This window comes from Malus domestica, chromosome 06 (genome assembly GCF_042453785.1).
Source record: "Malus domestica chromosome 06, GDT2T_hap1".
Classification (NCBI taxonomy): Eukaryota; Viridiplantae; Streptophyta; class Magnoliopsida; order Rosales; family Rosaceae; genus Malus; species Malus domestica.
In genome coordinates this window covers 31,265,026-31,289,225 of record NC_091666.1, presented here as the reverse complement: position 1 = coordinate 31,289,225, position 24,200 = coordinate 31,265,026, and the positions used below count along the sequence as shown (strand labels likewise).

The 24,200-nt window shown below is 37.0% G+C and overlaps 3 protein-coding genes across 3 annotated transcripts; all 3 read right to left on the bottom strand.

Annotated features, from left to right (window-relative positions):
- Window positions 1-9,022: 9,022 nt before the first annotated feature.
- On the bottom strand, window positions 9,023-10,345 carry LOC139197129 ((+)-cis,trans-nepetalactol synthase NEPS1-like). Its single transcript, XM_070823827.1, has one exon. The coding sequence runs from the start codon at window positions 9,991-9,993 to the stop codon at window positions 9,184-9,186; it is 810 nt and encodes a 269-aa protein (XP_070679928.1). The 5' UTR covers window positions 9,994-10,345; the 3' UTR covers window positions 9,023-9,183.
- Window positions 10,346-11,992: 1,647 nt separating this feature from the next.
- Window positions 11,993-13,230, bottom strand: LOC139197224 ((+)-cis,trans-nepetalactol synthase NEPS2-like). Its single transcript, XM_070824171.1, has one exon. It carries the CDS (start codon window positions 12,921-12,923, stop codon window positions 12,141-12,143), a length of 783 nt encoding a protein of 260 aa, XP_070680272.1. The 5' UTR covers window positions 12,924-13,230; the 3' UTR covers window positions 11,993-12,140.
- Window positions 13,231-15,159: 1,929 nt separating this feature from the next.
- On the bottom strand, window positions 15,160-20,019 carry LOC103437793 (LRR receptor-like serine/threonine-protein kinase FEI 2). The gene is made up of 13 exons (XM_008376294.4): window positions 19,323-20,019; window positions 18,829-18,964; window positions 18,651-18,722; window positions 18,490-18,561; window positions 18,278-18,349; window positions 17,930-18,001; window positions 17,759-17,830; window positions 17,277-17,386; window positions 16,948-17,121; window positions 16,531-16,863; window positions 16,139-16,393; window positions 15,655-15,788; window positions 15,160-15,552 (listed from the first exon to the last, which is right to left on the bottom strand). Exons 1-13 carry the CDS (start codon window positions 19,408-19,410, stop codon window positions 15,328-15,330), a joined length of 1,815 nt encoding a protein of 604 aa, XP_008374516.3. The 5' UTR covers window positions 19,411-20,019; the 3' UTR covers window positions 15,160-15,327.
- Window positions 20,020-24,200: the final 4,181 nt, after the last annotated feature.

Sequence of the window (24,200 nt, the reverse complement as noted above, 5' to 3'; positions counted from 1 at the left end):
TAGTGCGTTCCTAACATTGGATGTCATTAAACAATTGGTAAAATTATTTTAAAGTGTCCCTTCTAGATTACCTTGCAGAATGGAAAGCCTTGGATAATCTTGAACAAGCCGTTGAAAGCTCAACTCGAGTGAAATCATTCAGCTCATAGAGACAAAAAGATGAGAGTACGACAGCTTCTATTTTCTTTTTTTAGGCAAATTGGTTGATTTGTCTCATGAACTTATATAAAGGTGCCAATTTTCCCTTGAATTTTAATTTTAGCCGATTACCCTCTGAACTTTTATAATTAGCCAATTTTCCCTTTGAACTTTAATTTTAGCCGATTATCCTCTTGAACTTTTATAAATAGCCAATTTTCCTCCTAACGCTAGATTTTAAAAAATTTCATCCAATTTTTTATCCATTTTAATCATGCAGACAACACATGACAACTGTATAAAGCAAAAAGAATGAAAAATTGGATGGATGAAATTTGGATGAAAAAGTTAAAATCTAATGCTAGGGGGGTAAATTGGCTATTTATAAAAGTTTAGAGGGGGTAATCAACTAATGTTAAAGTTCAGGGGAGAAATTAGCTAATTATAAAAGTTCAAGGGGATAATCGGCTAAAATTAAAGTTTAGGGGGGGAATTGGCACCTCTATACAAGTTTATGGGGCAAATCAACAAATACCTCTTCTTTTTTTTAAGCAGATCCGGGGTGTGATGATGTCAGGAAAGAGCCACGTCACCTAAAAGCAATGTCGATGAAGGCGTGTAGGTGCACTATTACATTGTGGGGATTGTATGTCTAAGGATATGTAGTGTTCCGCTCCTTGTTCCGAACACACTGAAAAATCTCCCTAACCACCTTTTCTGTCTTCATGCATCATGATTCATATTATATATATAGGGTAATGATAAGAAGACTAAATGATATAAAAGTTGATGATTTGATTATTACGTAACGGGTTGGTACCGTACTTATTTTTTATTGGTGACACATTTTTTAGTTTACAAATTTAATCTACAAATTTAGTTTACCTATCATTACCTAAATATGGTCCGTCAAATAAGCAGTAGCTAGTATTATAGAGCTTTTCTAAGTTTTCTAGGTTGGTGAGGGTGCAACTCGTTACATTTGTCATTTCTTTTCGAGAACAACTTGGCACGAATGCTACAGGGACTTCTGGTATCAATAGTATACAACATTATATACCAAAAAAAAAAAAAAATCACACTTAATACAATATTGGCATGTGCAAAGCAACGCTGCGCAAGTTCTATGTCAATGGAAATATAAAAGTATGCAATATTTAGCATTTGCATAATTCTTCATTTCAGTAAAGAAAGAAAGTTCTCCTTCCTTCATAACTTGTTGAATGCCCTAAGTTGTTATTATCTGCACACATATCAACCTAGCGTACCCCGCCAATAGAAATATAAAAGTATAATATGTTAGAGTGTGATTATGATTCACACGGTTTAGATATTTCAGATTAGTATAAAGTGATAAGGTCTCAGTTTGTTTATAAGAGTAATCCAGTTTTGGTTTGGATTAGAACTCTGTTTGGGATTTGAGTTTAGTACTCCTGATTGTACAAGGATTTAGTTTCATATTCCTTGTAGGATTGTTATAGGTGATCCGGAACTTGTAGTATAAAACCACAAGCCCCTGCTCTCGCAAAGATACACTCTGAATTTTGTTCCAGTTGCCTATAATCTGGAGAGTATCGAGCTTTGCAGAGAGGAGAGGGTTTTGTGCAGATTTTCATATCTTCTTCATCTGTGAACATGTCTGCAGGTATGCACTGATGCAATTATTTCTGTTCTTACATTCATATTGCGTACATGATCAAAGGGTTGTGATTTAATTGTTTAATCCTTGTGTTCTTGGCTGTTGAGTTGATCGATAAGTTTCTATCTCTTCTTACATGTGGTATCAGAGCCAATGGATTCTTCATTTAAATTCAATCTTGAAATCGTTTTAATCTGCAAAACAAAACTGACCTATGGCAACCAGTCTGTTTAAATTCGAAATTGCAAGAAACGACGTCGTTTAATTTATTAATCTTCTTTAATATTATGACTGTTGGACTTGGTTTTTGACTGCAATCGAAGGAAAAAAAAAAAAAACCTCGATTTTCATTCTGTGTGAGAAAGATCCATAATCTGATATGGCAATATCGTTTTTCTCAAACATCATAAAACAAATTTCTTGTATAACTATTGCTTCCGCTGTGTTGATTATGATATCTGCAAATTGAGGTAATTTTCTGTTTCTTCTCCATCCATATTGCGTTAAAATATAAAGAAGTATTATGGAATTTTTGCTATGTTTGATTAAGATTGTTGAACAAAGATTATGCAATGCATTCAATTCCATGTCTGAAGATTATTGACATACTGCTCTTTTGTTTTCTTGTCACAAATGAAATTCTGATCTGCGTGATGAGTGAGTTTATGCATACACAAATGGGTTGTTTAATCTATATATGTTTTTCATGCTCATGAGAAATCTATATATATGACTAAATTGATTCATTAACATTGTGTATTAAGTGAAAGTGGATTGAAATCAAGAACTTTTGGTTCTTTTATTGAGATTTCATTTTGTCCATGTCTGCAGTTTCGCTTAAAACACTCAACCTTGCAAGTGTTCCGATTCTCACGGGGGGAAGTAACTACAAGAAGTGGAGGCGAGAAATCGGTCTGCTACTGACTCTTAATGAATTTGATATTGCATTAGACACTCCCAAGCCGCCATTATTGTCAGATAAAAGCACCAAATCAGAGAAAGCTGATTATGAGAGATGGATGAGGGCTAACAAGATTACTTTATCTGTTCTTGAAAGTGGGATGACTGACACAGTGAGGGGAGGTATAAAGAAACATGATCTTGCAGTGGATTACCTCAAAGCCATTGAAAACAAATTCAAAGAATCCGAGAAGGCGGAAATCAGTCTATACATGTCAATGTTAACAACCTATAAGATAGATGGAAACACTTCCATTAGAGATCATATTATGAGGATGACTGATGCAGCTGAGAAACTCAATTCAATGGATGTCACTATTGGTGAAAAACAACTTGTGTTCATTATTCTGCAGGCACTACCATCTAAATACAGTCAATTGAAGGTATCTTACAATACTCAAGACAAGACTGGGACTGTAGATGAACTAATTGCTCAGTGTGTGCAAAAGGAATCTCGGCAAAGACAAGAAAGGGGCAAGGAGGTTGAGGTGGTCAACCTTGTGCATACTGACAATAAACAGACCACTGATGTTTCTGGTATGAAATAAAAAACTCTCAGTTTTTCTGATAAATCTAGTAGAACTGCCAAGAATACTAAATCCTCTAAATCTCACAATCTTAATGTTAAACCAAAAGATGTTGCTAAAATAAAATGTCATCATTGCAAACTTAAGGGTCACTATAGAAAGGATTGTGAAAGGTTTAAGGACTGGCTGAGGAGTAAAGGTAGAACTGATGTCTATGTTTATGTGGAGTCTAACTTGATTGAAATTCCTGCTAATTCCTGGTGGTTTGATACTGGTTCTTCAGTTCACATAACTAACACATTGCATGGTTTTCAAAAACAAAAACAGACAAGTAAAGATTCTTATAATGTTTTTGTGGGAGAAGGGTCCAAAGTAGCAGTTGAGGCTATTGGAATTGTAAAATTAAAAATGAAGTCTGGGTTTATTCTTCAATTAAATGATGTTTTGTATGTCCCAGCCATGAGAAGAAATTTGGTTTCTGCATCAAAATTAGTCAAACAAGGTTTCGGTTTTATGTGTGATGATACCTGTGTTAATTTTTTCAAAAAACATGAGAAAAATTCCTTTTTATGGTCTGCTATCTTACATGAGGAATTATGGAAATTAGATCATATTGTTGAAGAAAAACCAAGTTTTGTTTTTAATTCAAATGTCAAAAGAATGCATGATATTGAGTTTTCATATGATTTATGGCATAAAAGGTTGGGGCATATTTCAAAGGATAGAATTTTGCAATTAACCAAAACAAATTTGATTCCTGCACTTGATTTCAGAAATGCAAAGGAATGTGTTGACTGCATGAAAGGAAAGTTGACTAATACTAGAAACTATGAAGCTAAAAGAAGTCAAAATCTTTTAGAAATTGTCCACACTGATGTTTGTGGTCCTTTTCCTGTTAAAACCATATGTGGAAATAGCTATTTTGTGAATTTCATTGATGACTTCTCTAGATATGGTTATACTTTTCTCATTAGTGAAAAATCAGCAGTACTTAATTGTTTCATAATCTTTAAGACCGAAGTTGAGAAACAACTAAATAGGCAAATTAAGATTGTGAGATCCGATAGAGAAGGAGAGTATTTTGGCAGGTTCACTGAGGCCGGGCAACAGAAAGGTCCTTTTGCGCTTTACCTCCAGCAACAAGGCATCATAGCACAGTACATCACACCTGGAACACCACAACAAAATGGTGTCTCTGAGAGAAGAAATGGAACATTAATTGGGATGGTCAGAAGCATGATCTCAAGGTCGAAGTTGCCTAGTTTTCTATGGGGTGCGGCACTCAAGGCAGCAAACTATATTCTGAACAGAGTCCCAACTAAAGCTGTTAAAAGGTACACCTTTTGAAGTATGGACTGGCAGAAAGCCTAGCTTCGGGCTTTTCCATGTGTGGGGATGCAAATCTGAGGGTAGATTTTATAATCCTAGTGAGAAGAAATTAGACTCAAGAACTACAACCTGCTACTTTATTGGACACTCAGATAAATCCAAAGGTTTTAAGTTCTATTGTCCACAAGCTCATTCAAGAATACAAGAGTCTCACAATGCAGTGTTCTTAGAAGATCAAGATGTAGCTGGCTTAGTGGTTGAAGAATTTGAATTTGAAGAAATGAATCAAAATGCCGCTGCCACTTCTTCTAGTAATTACATTCAGGTTCCAATTTTCTCCAAAACCTCAACCATAATTGAAGAAGAAGACACTCCAATGACTGAAAATAACCTGCAGCCACATATTGATGATCATATTGAGAACGTAGGTGAAGAAGTTATATCACACAATGATCAACATGTGCAGCAGCCATTAAGACAGTCAATGAGGACTAGGAAACCTGCGATTTCTAATGACTATGTGTATCTACAAGAAACTGAATATGAATTTGGAGATATTGATGATCCATTAACTTTCCTTCAAGCAATGTCAAGTCCTCAAGCAGCCTTATGGAAGAAAGCTATGGAAGAGGAACTGGAATCCATGTCAAAAAACAGTGTATGGACATTGGTGAATTGTGATTCAAACACCAAACCAATAGGTTGTAAATGGGTTTACAAGACCAAGAGAGATGCTGAAGGAAGAATAGAAAGATACAAGGCCCGGTTAGTGGCAAAGGGGTTCACAAAGAGGGAAGGCATCGATTTCAGTGATACCTTATCTCCAGTCTCTTCAAAGGACTCTATGAGAGTAATCATGGCATTAATAGCCTATTTTGACTTAGAATTACATCAAATGGATGTCAAAACAACTTTTCTCAATGGTGAATTAGAGGAAGACATTTATATGCGACAACCAACTGGATTTGTTGAAAGGGGGAAGGATAATATGGTCTGCAAGCTTAATAAATCCATTTATGGACTTAAGCAAGCAAGTAGACAATGGTATCTCAAGTTTGACAAAGTGGTTACGGCACATGGCTTCACAGAGAACAAGCTAGATGACTGTATATATTACAAGTTCAAAGGATCCAAGTTCATATTTCTGGTTTTATACGTTGATGATATATTAATAGCAAGTTCAAATATGCAATTGATGCATGAAACCAAGACTATGCTCAGTGTCAATTTTGAAATGAAAGATTTGGGGGAAGCTCATTATGTGCTTGGTATAGAGATAATCAGAGACCGGAAAAAGAGGCTTCTGGGACTTTCACAGAAGGGATACATCGAAAGAATCCTGGCTAGGTTTAACATGGAACATTGCAACGGTGCTGATGTCCCTGTGAATAAGGGTGACAAGTTTTCTCGGCAGCAAAGTCCACAGAATGAGTTAGAAAAGGAAAAAATGAAGTTAAAGCCATATGCCTCTTTGGTAGGCAGTTTAATGTATGCTAATATCTGCACCAGGCCTGATCTTGCATTCATAGTTGGTTTACTAGGAAGATTTCAATCAAATCCAGGTGAGGCGCATTGGGTGGCTGCAAAGAAAGTCTTGAGGTATCTGCAGAGAACAAAAGGTTCCTTGTTGACATATGGAAGGCAGAATACGTTAAAAGTTGTTGGATTTACTGATTCAGACTTGGCTGGGGACATGGATGAAAGAAAATCAACTGGTGGATACATATTCATGTTGACTGGGGGTGCCATCTCTTGGAAAAGTGCTAAACAATCTATTATCTCTACTTCTACCTTGGAAGCAGAATTCATTGCGTGCTTTGAAGGTATGAAACAAGCAGTGTGGCTTAAGAATTTTATTAGTGAATTGAAGATTGTCGATTCAATTCAAAAGCCATTTAAGATGTTTTATGATAATACTTCAGCGGTCTTTTTCTCAAAGAACAATAAAAGAACTTCAGCTTCTAGGCTTATGGATGTGAAGTTTCTTAAAGTTAGAGAGAAAGTGAAAGAAGGTGCTATTGTTGTGGAACACTTGTCGACAGATTTGATGATTGCTGATCCTTTGACAAAAGCTCTGCCAAATGGGATTTTTAAAGCACATGTTACTCATATGGGAGTTATAGATGCTTTAGATAAGTGGGAGTGATTGAAGTTATTTTATGCAGCTTCTGGAAGACAGTTATAGGATGCTTTTCCAAAGGATGAGTGTCGTAGCAAAGTTTTCTGGAGCTAGGTATTGTAATTTATTTAGTTAAAACTTTCTTTGTGATTTAGCAGTTAGTTGAGGTTTCTTTTAGTTCAACTTTTTCAGACAAATCTGTGATTGGTTGTTCACAGGAAACATTTTTGATAGTTCAATAAAATCTTTGAGTCAAAATTTCGTTTTGATAAAGATAGTTTGAGAGTTGAACTTGGTTATTCTTATTGATGAATAGCTCAAGAACTTTTGTTGTATTTCTGGACAACATCAGTGGGAGTAAGTTTTGGTTTACTCCTATTTTGGATCACTTTGCTGAGAGCATGAGTTAGACATTGTGATTTGTAAGTCAATTCTGCATATTGTATTGTAGAGAAGATTATAAGTTCATTGTCTTAGCGCATGTTTTCAGTTTTGTGTTTTTTGTTGAGAAACATTGTTATGAGATTTCTGCAATTACTGTTGTGTTAATTTGAAATGATTCTTTACTATGGTGAATCATACTCAAGTGGGAGAATGTTAGAGCGTGATTATGATTCACACGGTTTAGATATTTCAGATTAGTATAAAGTGATAAGGTCTCAGTTTGTTTATAAGAGTAATCCAGTTTTGGTTTGGATTAGAACTCTGTTTGGGATTTGAGTTTAGTACTCCTGATTGTACAAGGATTTAGTTTCATATTCCTTGTAGGATTGTTATAGGTGATCCGGAACTTGTAGTATAAAACCACAAGCCCCTGCTCTCGCAAAGATACACTCTGAATTTTGTTCCAGTTGCCTATAATCTGGAGAGTATCGAGCTTTGCAGAGAGGAGAAGGTTTTGTGCAGATTTTCATATCTTCTTCATCTGTGAACATGTCTGCAGGTATGCACTGATGCAATTATTTCTGTTCTTACATTCATATTGCGTACATGATCAAAGGGTTGTGATTTAATTGTTTAATCCTTGTGTTCTTGGTTGTTGAGTTGATCGATAAGTTTCTATCTCTTCTTACATAATATGTATACTTGAATCAAATTACATCATATATATATATATATAGGATAGATCCATAACACCACTTTTTAATATAATTTTTTGGACACGTTTTTATATAATTCATTCTTTAATGTATTTTAACAATCTAAACTATTTATTGTTAAATCTTCATTCCTAAAACATCTTTGCAAAAAATTAGATAATTCTAAAATCATTAAGACATTCATTTATAGGAAGAAAATAAACGAATACGGTTCTCCAAGGAAAATCTAAACCATTAATTCAACGGTCATTTGGTTTAAGATTTGAGTGATTTTTGGTAGACATGAGTTTTTGGAGAAAACCTAAAAGATAGATTGTTCGAATCGTTGAAATACAATGCGAAATTGGTCAAAAAAAACGTGTGTAAAAAATTAGGTAAAAAAGGTAGTGTCACAGATCCGTCCTATAATAACTTTTCAAGACCAAAACAGCTTGTTAAATGGGAGTTGTTCCCGCTTCCTTGTCATCCAAACTACAATTTTAAGCTTTTTATTATTTTATATATTTTGGCAGTATAAAGTAAACGAACAGAGCTTGGCTGCTGAAAAGCAGCTGTTGATTTTTTCAGCAACCAAGCTCTGTCCAAAGTAAACCTTCTAAACATGTGATTATATGCAATGCTATTAGAGTGTCTTAGTGTCCATGTGAACTTTGAATTTCCTTGTGCTATATTATTTATCACAGATTGGGTATTATTTGACTCAAAAGCATTCAACGCAAGCATCCGATGCAACTCCCATTGTCAGACCTTTGAATCAATTCAACAGAAAATAAGTAGTAATGGACTTTTTGTTAAGGTACACTTTCGATATTGTCTCTCCCCGTACACTTTCGATATTCTTATACCATATTGTATTCTTAGAAGCAAATTTCCTCACCGATGCTTTAGCTAATCTAAGGCCAAGTTTTTTACGTACTTGTGTTCAAGATCGTATTATTCCTTATGCGGTCAGAAATGCGCGTTTTTTTTCTCAGTACAAGCAATAGTAGCTTGTTCTTAGTCCTGCACCCCCGTGTTCCACGTCTCCCAATTAACGTTGGAACACACTACAAATAAATGTAACTTATAAATTTGCAATATATTTCTTTAGGACAGGATGCAACTTACAAATCTAAAACATCATATCTAGGTGATAATTGGAAGTCGGGTCTCATTTCCTTTACCAAGCAACCAAAAGTCTACCGTATATAAATCAACTTTATAGATCAAATTTGCAAATTATATGATATATTATTAATAGCAAATAAGCGCGTTAATCAATATTTAAATAATAATTTAATATAAAAAAAAACACGTCACATGACTTATAAAATTTGGTCAAATTAGTATCTTTAGCATTACCCTTTATTTTTTGGAGATGAATCTTCAGTTTTATATCTTAACTCCACCATCTACAACCAAACTATGGCCAGTGATAAATTCAGAGTCATCCGAAGCCAAAAAAAGGGCGGCGTCCGCCACACTCTCCGCCGACAGCATCTTCCCCTCGGCTTTCAACCCAAAGTGCGACTCGAACATCTTCGCAGCATCCTCAGCCTCCATCTTGAAAAGCGAGCATAGCAATGGCGTCACCACCGGTCCCGGTGAGACACAGTTCACGCGTATCCCGTACTCGCCCAGCTGCAGACTCGCCGACCTCATCAACCCCAACACCGCATGTTTCGACATCGTGTAGTCTGTGAAGAACGACCCCCCAACACTCGCTGCCACGCTCGCCGTGCACACGATGCTCCCTCTCACGCCCCCCTCCACCATAGCCTTCGCCGCATGCTTCACACATGCCGCCATCCCGCGGACGTTGACCGCCATGAGCTTGTCGTAGTTGGAGAGGTCGAAGTCCATCACGGTCTGCTTTGACGCGCTGCCAATGCCAGCGTTGCTGAACATCACATCGAGGCGGCCGTAGATCTTTACAGTAGATTCTATCAAGATTTTGACCTGGTCCTCGTCGGTCACGTCGCAGTGGATGTAAGTGGAGCGGTCAGGACCGATCGATGCGGCTACGTTTTGGCCTTTGTCGTCCTGGACATCGGCAATAACCACGGCACGTGCGCCATGCAAGGCAAATTTCCTTGCGGTTGCTTCACCGATGCCACTGGCTCCACCAGTGACGACTGCGACCTTTCCTTGAAGCTTTTGGATGGTTTGGCTGACTGAGACAGTGTCGACTGGGTCCGCCATTTTCTTTGGGCAAGGTTAAGCTGCTAACTCAGCTACTTCCCTTAAACCTAATCGGGAGTTGGCAACATCATTAATAGGCTTTGTAAGAAAAGACCTCCTACTCAGGGGAGATTTTTCAATGTGGACAGAACACAAGGTATACAATACGATGTGTCTATCGACTCACTAATAGAAAATAAGCATATTAATAAACAGTTATTTAATAATTCAATTATCAACAATCATATCATTTGGTTTTCAAAACCAAATTTTAAACAAAATGACATGAAAGTTAATGATTGAATTATGGGTAATGTGCAGAGAGACCAAATTTGTAAATCAAACGATGTGTCATCAATAGGAAAATCATTTGGTTTGCAAATTTGGTATTGAAAATTTGTTCTTAGCATTACCCTTAGATTATTACTTAAGTATTGATTAACGTGCTTATTTTTTTTTATTGGTGACACATAATTTGGTTTGCAAATTTGGTATATAAATTTGGTCTACAAACATTATTCATATAAAACTTCCCTCCACTTAATTATATGATAACATATGGTGTATCACTCAGTGTTTCGAGCATATTGAAAATATTCTCACTAACCACCTTTCCTGTCTTCATCATGGTTCATATTATATATGGTCACTCAAATAATTAGTAGTATTATAGAGCTTTCTAAGTTTTCTTGGTTGGTGAGGTGTGACTTGTAAGATTGCGAGGGATCGTTATATTACTTCGGTGATTTCTAGTGTCAATAATACAACATTATATACAAAAACACACATATAATAATATGGGCTTGTGCAAAGCAACGCTGCCCTACTTCTATGTCAATGGAAATATAAAAGTGTGTGTATATATATTATATAACTTTTGCATAATTCATCATATCAGTAAAGAAAGAAAGTCTTCCTTCTATTACTCATATAAGAAATGCTATTCTTATCAAAACAGCTCGTTAATGGGAGTTGGTTCCTGTTTCCGTTGTCATCCAACTACACGTTTAAGCTTTTTAGTGTCGATGTGAATTTTGAATTTCCCTGTGCTATTTATCTATCTCAGATTGTTTATTATTTAACTCATTAGTATCCAAGGCAAGCATCCGAAGCAATTCCCAATGTCAAGAACTTGTTTGAAGCAATTCCCAATGTCAAGATCTTGTCTGAAGCAATCCCCAATGTGAAGACCTTGTTTGAATCAACTCAACAGAGAATAAATAGTAATGGATGGACATTTCGTTGCAGTACACTTTAACGTGATATTGCCAGTCGACTTAATTTCCATTTCTAATAGAGATAAAAAAGAGTGTGCGAGTAACACTACCCTTCTCCTACCATATTATTTTTTGAGAAGCAAATTTCCTCGCTAATGCTTTAGCTAATCTAGGGCCAAGTTTTCACATACTTGTGTTCAATATCGTATTGTTCCTTATGCGGCCGGAAATGCTTTTGTTTTTACCTCGGTACAGGCAGTAGTAGTTTGTTCTTAATCCGGCACCCCCCCCCCCCCCCGACCACGTCTTCCAATTCACCGTGCACTAAAAATAAAATTACAAATTTGCAATATATTTCTTTAGGACAGGATGCAAGTTACAAATTTGCAGAGTCATGGGGTCTCATTTCCTTTGTCAAGCAACCAAAAGTCTACTATCTAGCTATATCTTTTGTTCTTTGGTAGAAGATCCAAAACCCAAAAGACATTATGTGTTTACATTAGAGAATTAGACGATACAAAATTATGAATAATACTAACAAGTTTCATAATGTAACAACATTAAACAGTCAGACATGCATGAGTACATAACATAAGCACAAAAAGAATTGATACTAGCGCTTGTATAACAATTCGAGTGTGTTTGTACCCTTTGGAGTTCGAATCTCCCCATCCCATACGATCATCCACCAGTTCACCATAACTACAACTTGCAGGTGAATTTAGATAATAATTAAAGTGAATGCTCCACTAATAAGCTTTTCTTCTTTGGTTTGTTGATTTAGATTCGGTATCAAACTTAAATAACTTTCAATAGACCTTGTTTGGGGTTGAATTAAACATAAAAACAGTACATGATTTACCTAAAAACACCGCGTCTTTTGTTCGTTTAACAAAAGACCAAACACTTAAAAATAGTAAGAAAAAGAGAACACAACCAAGAATCGCCAAGTTATTGGCGAACAAAGCCACCGTCCACCACCATGTCATGTCCGGTGACAAACTCAGAATCATCACAAGCTAGAAACAGCACCGCATCCGCCACGTGCCTCGGCGTCAGCACAACCCCTTTCAAGCATGCGAACTTCTCATACGACTTCTGGACTTCTCCCACTTCCATCCCACGCGCACGGCATGTTAACGGGGTGGCCAATGCGTTCGGCGAGACGCAGTTCACCCTGATGCCGTGCACCCCAAGCTGCCGGCTGGCCGACCGAACCAACCCCAGTACCGCGTGCTTCGACATGCAGTAGTCAGTCCTAATCTCCATGCCGTGGTTCGCCGCCACACTTGCCGTGCACACTATGCTTCCCCTCACGCTCCGTTCAACCATGACACGCGCTGCATGTTTGACACACAAGGCCATACCACGGACGTTCACATCGAACAAACGGTCAAAAGCTGAAAAATCAAGGTCGAGAACGGTCTGATCTGATCTACTAACAATACCGGCGTTGCTAAACATGATATCTAGCTGCCCATATTTGTGCACTGTAGTTTCCACCATGGTCTTCACTTGTTCTTCATCGGATACGTCACAGTGCACATAGCTGCATCTATGTGTACCGATGGATTCGGCTACTTGACGGCCTAGCTCATCTTGGATGTCGGCGATCATCACCATGGTCGCGCCATGATCGGCAAACAGGCGTGCCGTGGCCTCACCGATGCCGCTTGCTCCGCCGGTGATTATTGCTACTCTGCCCTGTAATTGGTTGTTGCGCACTGTGCTCATATTAAAGTTAGTATAGATTGTTCAGCTACAGCATAACAATATAAGCTTTGTTTAGGATAGGATGAAAATTGCAAATTTGGATCCTTTTTAGATCTAAGTGTCCGGAACTTAAGAATCAGTAAATTCAGGCTTTTGGTTTATGTGAAAGAAAAATTAAAACTCTTAATTTATAAAAGTTAGGCTAACGAAATGAGTTAATAAGAACAATCAAATTCAATTTAAGTAATATGATTTGTCTGATTCTTGGTTCGGACATTGAGATCCATTTCAGATCTCTGTCCGAAAATTGCAATATCGTGTTAGTGAGTCGATGAAAGTTGGGTCCCATTTATTTTGTCAACTAATCAAAAGTCTTCCTTAATTTTTGATCTTTTTTTTTTTGTTTTTTTTGTCGGCTAATTTTTGTTCTTTTGGAAGAAGATTCTGGCACATGATTTATCAGGAACACACAAAAGTGGCCTCAATTATGCATTGCAAAAAGGAAATGGGCTTTGCCTTCTTTCGAATTGAGTCATCTTTCTACATCACATGTTTGTACACATGCAAAAAAAAAGTATATTCATGGCTAATATTTTGCCATGCATAAAACACACACACACCACACACAGAACGTCTTTAGTTTGGGTAATGTTTTGCCATAATACTTGAAATCGAGTTCTGTGGAAAATTACAAAATATAAGCTGTTATTAAACACACACACAACGTATTTATGTGCACACGTAAAACTGTAACTAGTAGGAATGTAAGAATGCTTAGTTCCAACGAAATAGCCAAATGTTGATGCTAACGCAATGTCTAACTGTGATTGAGCATCCTACGATATATCGACCGCACAGAGTCACACAAGCATGTGTGACATAGGCACGATACAACACTCCTCTAAAATCATGAAATTCAATATAAATTAAAACCGAAAATGAACTCATTTATTGTTCAGAAGCACAATGTACTTTCAAAAATGACCTCATTTTAATTGTGTAATTTCAATATTGTCCGAGAAACCAATGCAAATTTGGATCGTCCATATTTTTGGCACTGTGCTCAAAATCAGTCCGCCATTTTTTTTCTTCTTTCCTCACTGCTGAACATCTCTGTCCCATGAACCCAAAAACCTGTAGGATGATTAAATAATTTAGTTGTTGGTTTGATTAATGGGTATTTATTACGAAAACTAATGAAAATGAATTGAAAACTTTAAGTTTTAACGAAAATGATAAAATAAAGGGTAAAGTGAATAATTCGATGATTGACTTTTTAGTGTAAAAATGTGGATTTTCATCAAAATAAACCGGACCAGATGTTTTTCATTAAAGTTCCCTATTTATTTTCCAGTTCAATCTCAGTACTCACTATGTCTTGCTTATCAAACTGTTTAATAAAAGACTTTGGATTTCAAAAACCATATTGTGTTAAGCAAGGTATAAAATATCGATGATATCAGAAATATCGGTAGTCCAAAAACACGGAAATTTCGATGGAAATATCGGGATATTATCAATATCGATAAAAATTGAATAAAAACCACGGAAATTGTAAGAAAAACTTGGAAATTTTTATTGAAACTTTGCAGGATGTTTATTTAGTCAATTATCTATTAGGTTATCACAAAAAATTGGAAGGAAATGCATTGCATGATGAATTTAACTATTTAAGTTGATTATATAGCGAGCTGACAAACATTATGAATGTAGAAATATGTAGTAATTAATGAAATCAGTTTAAACACACCATAATCATTTATATATAATGAATTAGTACAATATTTTACACTTTATATATTGCATGGTAAGATACATGAGTGACTTAGTACCACATAGAATTCCTACTAAACCTTGGTGTTAAGAAATGAACGATTCATCATGCGTATCTTACCTTGTTCCCAAAACCGTCAATTTGTTCTATCACCATAGCCACTAAAATCTTCAGTTTAGTTGATCTTTTACTGAGATGACTTAATTTCTGATATAAAAAATCACTAGCTCTGCAGTTAAAAATTCATTTTTCCGGTCACAATGAAAAATTCTCGTATTCAAAGTCTTCCATTCGCAATATGCTTATACAAAAAGGAAAAAACAAACGAACGGTTCTGTTGTCTCATTGGTTGTCGTTCGCCTAACATCTGCATCAGCTTTCACTGTTTTCATTTTCTTCTCTGCAGATTTTGGCTTTCTCTATTGTTTGTTTCCTTTTGGGATTTCTTCATGAAGCATCCAGTGACCAGAAACAAATTACAAATAAAAGAAAACAATGTACATGTAGAAATTGGAAACCATGGTTGGTCTGATACATAGGTAATTTACATTTTTGCCCCCTAGGGAGGGGCAGGGACAACAACCAAACTCAATAGAACATATGAATAAGCAGTCTGTAATCCTGCAGTCATTAGGCCTTTTAGCCTAGTGATCAGCAATGATCCGAATGAGACTCGTAGAAATCGCTCGGGCACGGTGACATGACCTCTTGCTCTAGCAACTGCAACACCTGGTTCATTGATGGCCGGTCATCAGGGTTTGCATCGGTGCACCTTGCCGCGATTTCAAGAATTGCTTCCACAGTTTCAGCATCTGCATCTTTGCACCTTTTGTCTACTACTTCATGCAACCTGTTTTCTTTCAATTGGGTGTTCATCTGCAGATTAATGAATGCATGTATGAGACAAACCATTGTCTTACATGAAAAATATGAATGCATGTATCTGTCTTCGTAACCTTATGAAGGAAAGGAGCTTACCCAACCAACAACATTTAAGCCTCGTTTTACAAACGTTGGATCAGTAGGTCTTTTTCCGGTAACAAGCTCTAGCAATAGAACTCCGAAGCTATATACATCGGACTTCTGGGTGGCTCTCCCACTCTGCAGATACTCTGCAATAACCAAAAACCAATTGATTAGCATCTCCATATATTTCATATCTCAATATTATCAAGCGGTTGGTTAGTCGTCTCATATTTTGATCAAGCAGGTTTTAACTTCTAGGGCAGGGATAATTCATCCCGCACTCATTTAGTTGTGTGATTATCAGATGCTCTTATTTGGGGGACAGTAACATCACTAAATAGTAAATCTTGGTATGGATGTCCAACATAGGTGACTATATCGAAATCTGTAATGATTGAACTGTGCAATCACCATAATCTAGCTCTACCATATATACTTACAGAAGGAAACAGGGCTATGAAATGCATACAAGACCATAATATGGGAAAACACAAACCTGGAGCCAGATAGCCAAAGGTGCCAGCCACCACTGTTGTAACATGGGCATCCTCATCCACCAAAAGCTTTGCAAGACCAAAGTCAGAGACATGGGGATCCAAGTTTTCATTTAGAAGAATGTTGCTCGATTTTATGTCACGGTGTACTATCTTCGGAGAGCAGTCATGGTGCAGGTATGCTATGCCTCGAGCAGAACCCAGGGCTATTTTTAAACGAGCATTCCAGTTCAAGGGCCGCTCTTCCATCCCTTGCTCTAAAGGAGATAAAGACAATAAGAAAAAAAAAAAAAAAGAAGAAAAAAAGAGAATCAAATAATCATTCACATCCATCTAGCTAGTCTGTCCCCAAAAAAGCATTCAGTTATAGCACATTCTGAGTGGTGATACTTACCATGTAAGAAATCATCTAAACTGCCCATAGCTAGGTAATCATATATGAGAAGCTTTGAAACAGGGAGCCTGCAGTAGCCTCGCAGGTTAACTAGATTTATGTGCTTAATACTACCCAAGATCTCTAACTCCCTCTCAAAAACTTGATCACATCCTTCCCGACTTCTATCAATCCTTTTAACAGCAAAAGTACCACAATCATTCATAACCATTCTGTATACGGTGCCAAATCCTCCCGATCCTACAACATCCTCTTCATCGAGTGACTCTAGCTTTTCAATGATTTCACTTGAAGGGTAGGGCATATCACCATGGAAAGTAATGAGTTTCGTACCTGTCAAATGTTCAAATTTTTGTCATCAACCATAATAAAGTTTGAGTTTATAACTGTATGAAGTCCAGAAAACATAGAGCTTACTTGCTTCTTGATTTACTTGCTTTTTAACTTCAGTGTATTTTTTTGTCACTCTTTCCTTTTTTGATGGTAACCGAACCCAAAGGAAGGTAAGGAGAATTAAAAACGCAAAGCCCAATGCAGACATTGCACCAATGAGAACTCCTTTGATATAATGAGAAGATCGTTTAGAAGGCACTGGAATATCCACAGTGAATGCAACAAATTAGCATAAGCAGATTGCTGCTTTTTACATAAGAACTTGGTTAAATGTGAGTTACAAAGTTACAGAATTGCATTTTATAAAACTTGTCATTCGCCTATAAGCTGATGAAAAGGGATCGAGAACTTGCCTGCTGCTTCATCACTTGCAGCAGTATGTGGTAGCACTGCAGGAAATCCCAGTGAGGTCCGACAGGGCTTGCGCACTTGTTGGCCACAAAGATCTAGATTGCCAATAAACCTATGAATGTTCAATGAAATTTCAGAACAAGACACATTACACAAATGGTTAACACGGGAAGAAGAGAGAATGTATTGACAGTTCTATCTGTACTGCATATAGTGCACAATTGGTGCCATATAATTACTGAAAAGTTAGTGGAAACATCTTTATTTGTGAATTAGTTTATCGACCAATTGAAAACTTTACAGCCAAATTGGTCTTTGAGTGCACGCACACACGTGCACGCGCCACACACAAACAAGACTCGGTCTCTTGGGAAACAAGAGTGAGTGTGTTCGATTTGATTAGGCCATTTTCAATCAACATGCATGTGTCGACAGAGACAGACAATTTTGGAACAAATGATGTGATGAGGGTATGAGTACTTACGAATTGTTACCAAAAGTGCTTAGAACTCCAACGTCTGGGATTTCACCGCTGAAGAAGTTGGTGGACAAGTTCCTATGACATATAGAGGCAATTATACTATTGAGACACCAATCCAATTAAAAAACTGTGACATAGAATACCATTTGGTACTTAGTTATAATTAGAGCTTACAAAGAGTGTAATTTTGAGAGGCGGCCGATAGATGAAGGTATAGCACCTTTTAATAAATTGCTTGATAAATCCCTAAAATTTCATTGGAAAGTTCATCAAAACATGAGTAGATATTAAAATCAGTCAGTTGCAATTACTATGGTGATAATTCGGAAACCAATTTCCCAAAACAAGCGTTAGATAATTAAGCGCCCTATAGACTCCTTAATGGAAAATATAACAACAACAACAACAACAAAGCCTTTTCCCACTAAGTGGGGTCGGCTATATGAATCCTAGAATGCCATTGCGCTCAGTTCTGTGTCATGTCCAACGGAAAATATAAGAACAAAGAAAAAAAATGCTTACAGTATGGTGAGATAAGAAAGGTTTCCGATATCTGATGGAATACCACCTTGGAGATAGTTAGCCCTCAAGTACCTAACAGATAGAAGACAAAGTATGCAAGCTCAATTCTAGAGTCACATAACATAAGTAGATGGCAAGGTGACAACTGAAATATATTTTACAACTCAAAGAAGAAACAGAAAAGAGCAAAATCGCTTCGGGTTTCCACTTACAGAGCCCTAAGCTCAGCACAATTGGTAATTTCATTAGGAATGTTTCCATGTAAGCTGTTTTGGTGAAGTGCCCTGGTTCACATTGAAAAAGCACAATCAGAAGAAAATCAAATTTGGAGGACCTCTCAGCTGAGTTTTTACTAGTTCAGTATTGGACTCACAATCTTTGTAATCTGCTGAGTTTACCAATGCTGGGAGATATGGTGCCTCCTAGTTGCATGTAAGGCAAGTTACTGCAAAACCCAATTCAAAATATATGAAAAGCACTTTGAAAATAAGCAGATTAAATCAAAAGCAGTTTGAGGAAATTGAAAAATAGGGTTTGAAATTTTGACTTACATAGAGATGACTCTAAGGTCCTGAGGATGGCAAGTAATGCCAGTCCATTTACAGGGTGATTCATCAGAATCCTGCCAGTCACTGAGAACATTTCTGCTGTCATTCAAAGTGCTTTTGATTTCCAACAATGCCAAACCTGAAGCAAAATTATTACCAAAAAAATATTAAGAACAAGATTAAATAAAACCTAAATATAATATTAAGGAAATGCAGAAAGAATGTAAGTTAGCCGTTAAAAATTTGATATATATATATATATATGTCATTAATGACCAAAGAAAATCGTAAACAAGGAAATTCAACTAATTGACCAGTTAAGCAAATTTCTATCATAAACAAAGAAAAGATGAAAACTTTAACCCAATGCCTCCATTTTTCATCAACAAAAAGTTCAGAAAAGCCAAAAAATTAAAGATATTAGACCAGAAAAAATTAGATTAAAAAAAATAAAATAAAACAACCAGCAAAACAGAAAAGTGGAAGGTTTTTCTTACCATCTGGGCTGAGAGCAAGAGAGCAATGGGAGGAGAAGATTGCAGCTGAAATTACTGAGAAAACCCAAACCAATAAACCCTTCTTCATCTTCTTGCTTCTGAGCTCAGCCACTTTACTCACTGTACTCAAAGTTCCAGGATTTGAGAAGTAAAGAGAAAGTAGTGGGAGAGTTTCAAAAGTTTCAAACTATGATGGCAACAGTGGGTAGAGTGAGAAGCAAGCTGGGGTTAAAGGTGGGGTACCACCATTACCAATAAACTAATTACATATTTGAAGCACGAAAAGAGAGAGAGAGAGAGAGAGAGAGAGAGAGAGAGTGAGATTGCTTTTTTCTATAATTCATGAGCAGAGTGAAGGACAGACTTTCGAAAATGAGTCTGGAAAGTTGTGCAGAAAGAATGGCCGTTGTCCGCGAATTCAAAAAATTGAGCATAAGCCTTCACAGCCTCGTCTGCAGATTCACAACCACTCGCTACAGATGGTGGCCACGTATCATGTCTGATCTCTATACAGCAACTGTATTGAATGCTTCCCAGCAGTTGAACAAAGTTTGCCGTACAGTGGTCAAGACTCATCGCTGCGGTTAGGACAAGCTGACCGTACAGTGGCAACGAGTCTCCTTAACGTTGAAAATCCAACAAGATCCTCTCCGGATCATTTTGATGAGGATCCTGAGAGTTTATGAATCGTTTCCGTTTATCGTATATTATACGATCAGTTTTTATTAAGTATTTTTTATGTTTATTTTTAAATAACAATATTTAAAATAATTTCTGACCGCACAATATACGATAAACGGATACGATTATTAGATTCTCGAGATCTTTATAAAATGAATCCGACAAGGATCCGGACTCAGTTGAAAATTGCATGAATAAAATTGGATCAAATGGACAGAACTTAATTATATTTATTTTGCCTCTAAAATTATGGTGTTCTTTCACTTTGGTCCTTAAATCCTTCTTCCATTCCATCCCTAAGAGCAACTCCACCCATGGAGCCTTTTCCCCTGGCAATCCACTATTGAATCCACCATTTTGAACAGTAACTGCCTTTAATGAATAGTAACTGTCATTAATGAACAGTAATTGACATTTCCATCTCCACCATTGGAGCCCTCATCCCTGGCAATAGGCAATAAAATATTAGTTTTTTTTGTTTGTTTAAATAATACAAAATAAAATTATTTGTAATTTCGGATAAGATTTTTTAAATCGTTCTTGTTGCGCCACGTGTCATTTTATAAAAAAAAACAATTATTTAGCGATTGATTTCGATAAGATTTTTATCCAATGTCATCGTGCCATGTGTCGTTATCTTTTGAGAATCTTTGACGATAGATTTTGATCAGATTTTAACTCGTTCAAAATTCCACCACGTGTCATTATCCGAAAAGATAATTATTGGAGATCAATTTCGATAAGATTTTTATCCAATACGATCGTGTCACGTGTCATTATCTTTTCAGAATCTTTGAGGATAGATTTCGATCAGATTTTTAACGAATGACGGCATGCCACGTGACCTTATCTACAATCCAATCCTTTCTGAATCGTCCATATAATCCACCATCCATCCTCACAAATCTCACACCAATTTTCTCAACATATCTATTTCATTATTCATAGTTTCTGCTTCTTCTTCACCATCCATCATTATAATGTCTTCTTCTTCATCAAGGATGATGTGGGAAATCGATCAGCAAGAGGAAGAATTGTTTAACCAATCTGAAGGAATGTTCAACCTTCAGATTGCCGAAAATGAGATGGAAGAGGATGAGAAGCGTAGAAGGAGAGATGACGAAACAAGAATGGCCAGAGCCTCACATTCCCGTCGAGTCATCCAGACTGTTGCTCAGATATGCTGGCCCAACCGTTCAAGAAACCTTGATAGAAGCAGGTAACGACGGGGTGAAGAGCTGTTGGACGATTACTTTGTCCATAACAGTGCATTTCCTGATACGTACTTCAGACGCCGTTTTAAAATGGAACGACATTTGTTCAACAGAATCATGACTGATGTTTGCAACCATGATTCTTACTTTGTGCAAAAGACGGATGCTTGTGATGTTATGGGTCTCTTGCCTGAGCAAAAAATCACTGCTGCGTTGCGGATGCTTGCGTATGGAGCATCTGCAGACCAAGTGGATGAGATAACGAGGATGGGGAAATCAACCATTCTTGAGGCCCTGATGAGGTTTTGCGGAGCAGTCGAATCTTTGTACATCGCAGAGTACCTCCGAAAACCTACTTGCAGGGACTTGCAAAGGCTTCTGAAGAAGGGCGAGATGCGAGGTTTTCCTGGGATGATAGGAAGCATCAATTGTATGCACTGGACGTGGAAAAACTGTCCAAGTGCATGGCAAGGCGCATATGGGGACAGAAAAGGATCAAAATCTATCATTTTGGAGGCAGTGGCATCTTTTGATACATGGATATGGCACGCATTTTTCGAGGTTCCGGGGGCTCAAAATGATCTTAACGTCCTTGCCCAATCCCCAGTGTTCAACGACGTCCTGCAAGGAAAGGCACCAAAAGTCACGTACGTCGTCAACGGACGTAGGTACGATGGGGCATACTACCTAGCTGACGGCATTTACCCACGATGGGAAACATTTGTCAAAACAGTGCCACGTCCGCGAAGTGCAAAGGAAAAACACTTTGCAAGCGGTCAAGAGGGGTGCAGGAAGGATGTGGAGCGTTGTTTTGGTATCCTTCAAGCTCGTTGGACGATCGTCAGGGGTGCTGCCAGAATGTTCGATGTAGAGTCACTTCGATCCATCATGATGACGTTCGTCATTCTTCACAACATGATTGTAGAAGATGAGTTTGATTATGATGCGGTTGATGAATATGAGCCAGAGCCAGACACGATGAACAATTCAAGAACACAGATATATTGTGCACATGATGCCACCGAAGAACCCGTGCAACACGAGCCATTAGAAAGGGATGGACGTTACAATGAAAGGGTCATTCAACGATATATTGCACTTCAAAGGTCATCTATGCATAATGATCGGCAAATTAACTTGATAGAGCACCATTGGGCATTGAAACAAGCTGAAAATACTTAAGTTTATTTAGTATGTTTGTTTGTATTTGGTGTGTTTATGTAATTTTATTTGGTGTGTTTTTTGTAGTGAGTTTGTTTGTATTTCGTATGTTTATGTAATTTTATTTGGTGTGAATTATTTGGTGTGTTTATGTAATTCCAATTGGTGAGTTTTTTAGTTTTATTTGGTGTGTTTTATAATTTCATTATACGTGAACAATTTGATGAATAAAACTTCTATTATTAGGATAAATATATTACGAAATTAAATACATGTACTCTCACTTTAAATAAAGTACTAACTTCAATAAAATGGAAACAACATAAATAATAAATTACAACCCAAAGTGATTGGAAAACTATGGGGTCTGATTACAAAAGTATCCTATTCCTCACCACTTATCCAATCTGTGGTGCTAGGATCATCTCGTCTTGTTGTGCTAGGACCATCTTGTCTTGATCTCACTTCTCTTGCACGCCTCCTTTGCACCACATCCGCTTTCTCCGACTGCCAAAAATATTTAGAATTTGGAGACATCCCTTCTAAACGCGTGTTCATAATGTCACGATCTCGTTGTGCAATTCTTTCTTCTCTAAGCAACTCCCTTTCTTGCCTAAGTAGCTCTCTTTCCATCTGTTCAGCTTGAAATGCTTGTTAAATAGCTGCAGCTTTTACCTCATCTCTAGCCTTGTCAGCTTCATATTTCGCCAATTCCCGCGCCAACATCAATTCACCTTGACGAGCAAGTTCTTGCATGTACTTTCCATAATCATTCTTGGAAGCACTCCCTTTCCTCTTTGAAGCCTTCTTACCTAGATGCCTAATTGGATAACGGGTCGACCCCGACGCTTGTTCAGGAATAGGCGTTTCAGGCACTTCTTCGCCATCTTCTTCATCAACATGGGAGCCATGATCGGGTGTAGAGTGTGGAGGGGTGCTGTGTACAAAGGTGTTGTGTAGAGGGATGCTGTTCATGCATACTTCTGGACCAACATGCATAACTTTGAATTTAGGACAATCTTTCACAATATTCCAACATTCCCACCGGGTGAATGATTTGTTTCTTGATTTGATTTTGGCACCATATCATGCTTGTGCTTGAAGTTGCTACAAATAATAATATTGAGACTATTAGGTAACAAATAAATAATAATAATAATGAAATTAGGTAACAAATAAATAATAATAATGAAATTATTAGGTAACAAATAAATAATACAAACAAATAATAATAATGAAATTAGGTCACAAATAAATAATAATAATGAAATTATTAGGTAACAAATAAATAATACAAACAAATAATAATAATGAAATTAGGTCACAAATAAATAATGCAAACAAATAATAATAATAATGAAATTAGGTAACAAATAAATAATACAAACAAATAATCTTACCTCATCCGCATAATTTGCCCCACTTCGAACATTATTACTAGCTTGTGTCAAGGCATCTCTCTGCGTACTAAAGGAATGGCAAAATATTTTCCAACGACTGGACATCGATTCTTTGGTTCTTTTCCCACTCATTTGCTCAAGAAATTTGGTATGAATTAAACTCCACATTTCTCGCAACTGCATCTCATTACCCGTAAGGGAATTATGAGTAACTTCAACCCAGCTAGTGCACAACGGAACATCTTCAAAAATCGACCAATTCGTACCTGCATCAGTAGTCATTTTGTGGAAAAAAAATTGGATTGAAACTTTGAGAGAAAGATAAGAATTTGATTGAAAGTGGTTGAGAAAATATGAAATTGTGGTGTAAGGTAGATGGAGAAGAAGTGGTATTTATAGAAAAGTAAAAACAATTTTTTACA

Coding starts and splice junctions, on each gene's coding strand:
- LOC139197129 (XM_070823827.1), bottom strand. CDS start 9,993: ATGGCGGACCCAGTCGACACTGTCTCAGTCAGCCAAACCATCCAAAAG.
- LOC103437793 (XM_008376294.4), bottom strand. CDS start 19,410: ATGAAGAAGGGTTTATTGGTTTGGGTTTTCTCAGTAATTTCAGCTGCA. Junction 18,002..18,277: donor CTTTCTTATCTCACCATACT/GTAAGCATTTTT, acceptor ATGAAATTTTAG/GGATTTATCAAGCAATTTAT. Junction 16,864..16,947: donor GCAAGTAAATCAAGAAGCAA/GTAAGCTCTATG, acceptor AACATTTGACAG/GTACGAAACTCATTACTTTC.
- LOC139197224 (XM_070824171.1), bottom strand. CDS start 12,923: ATGAGCACAGTGCGCAACAACCAATTACAGGGCAGAGTAGCAATAATC.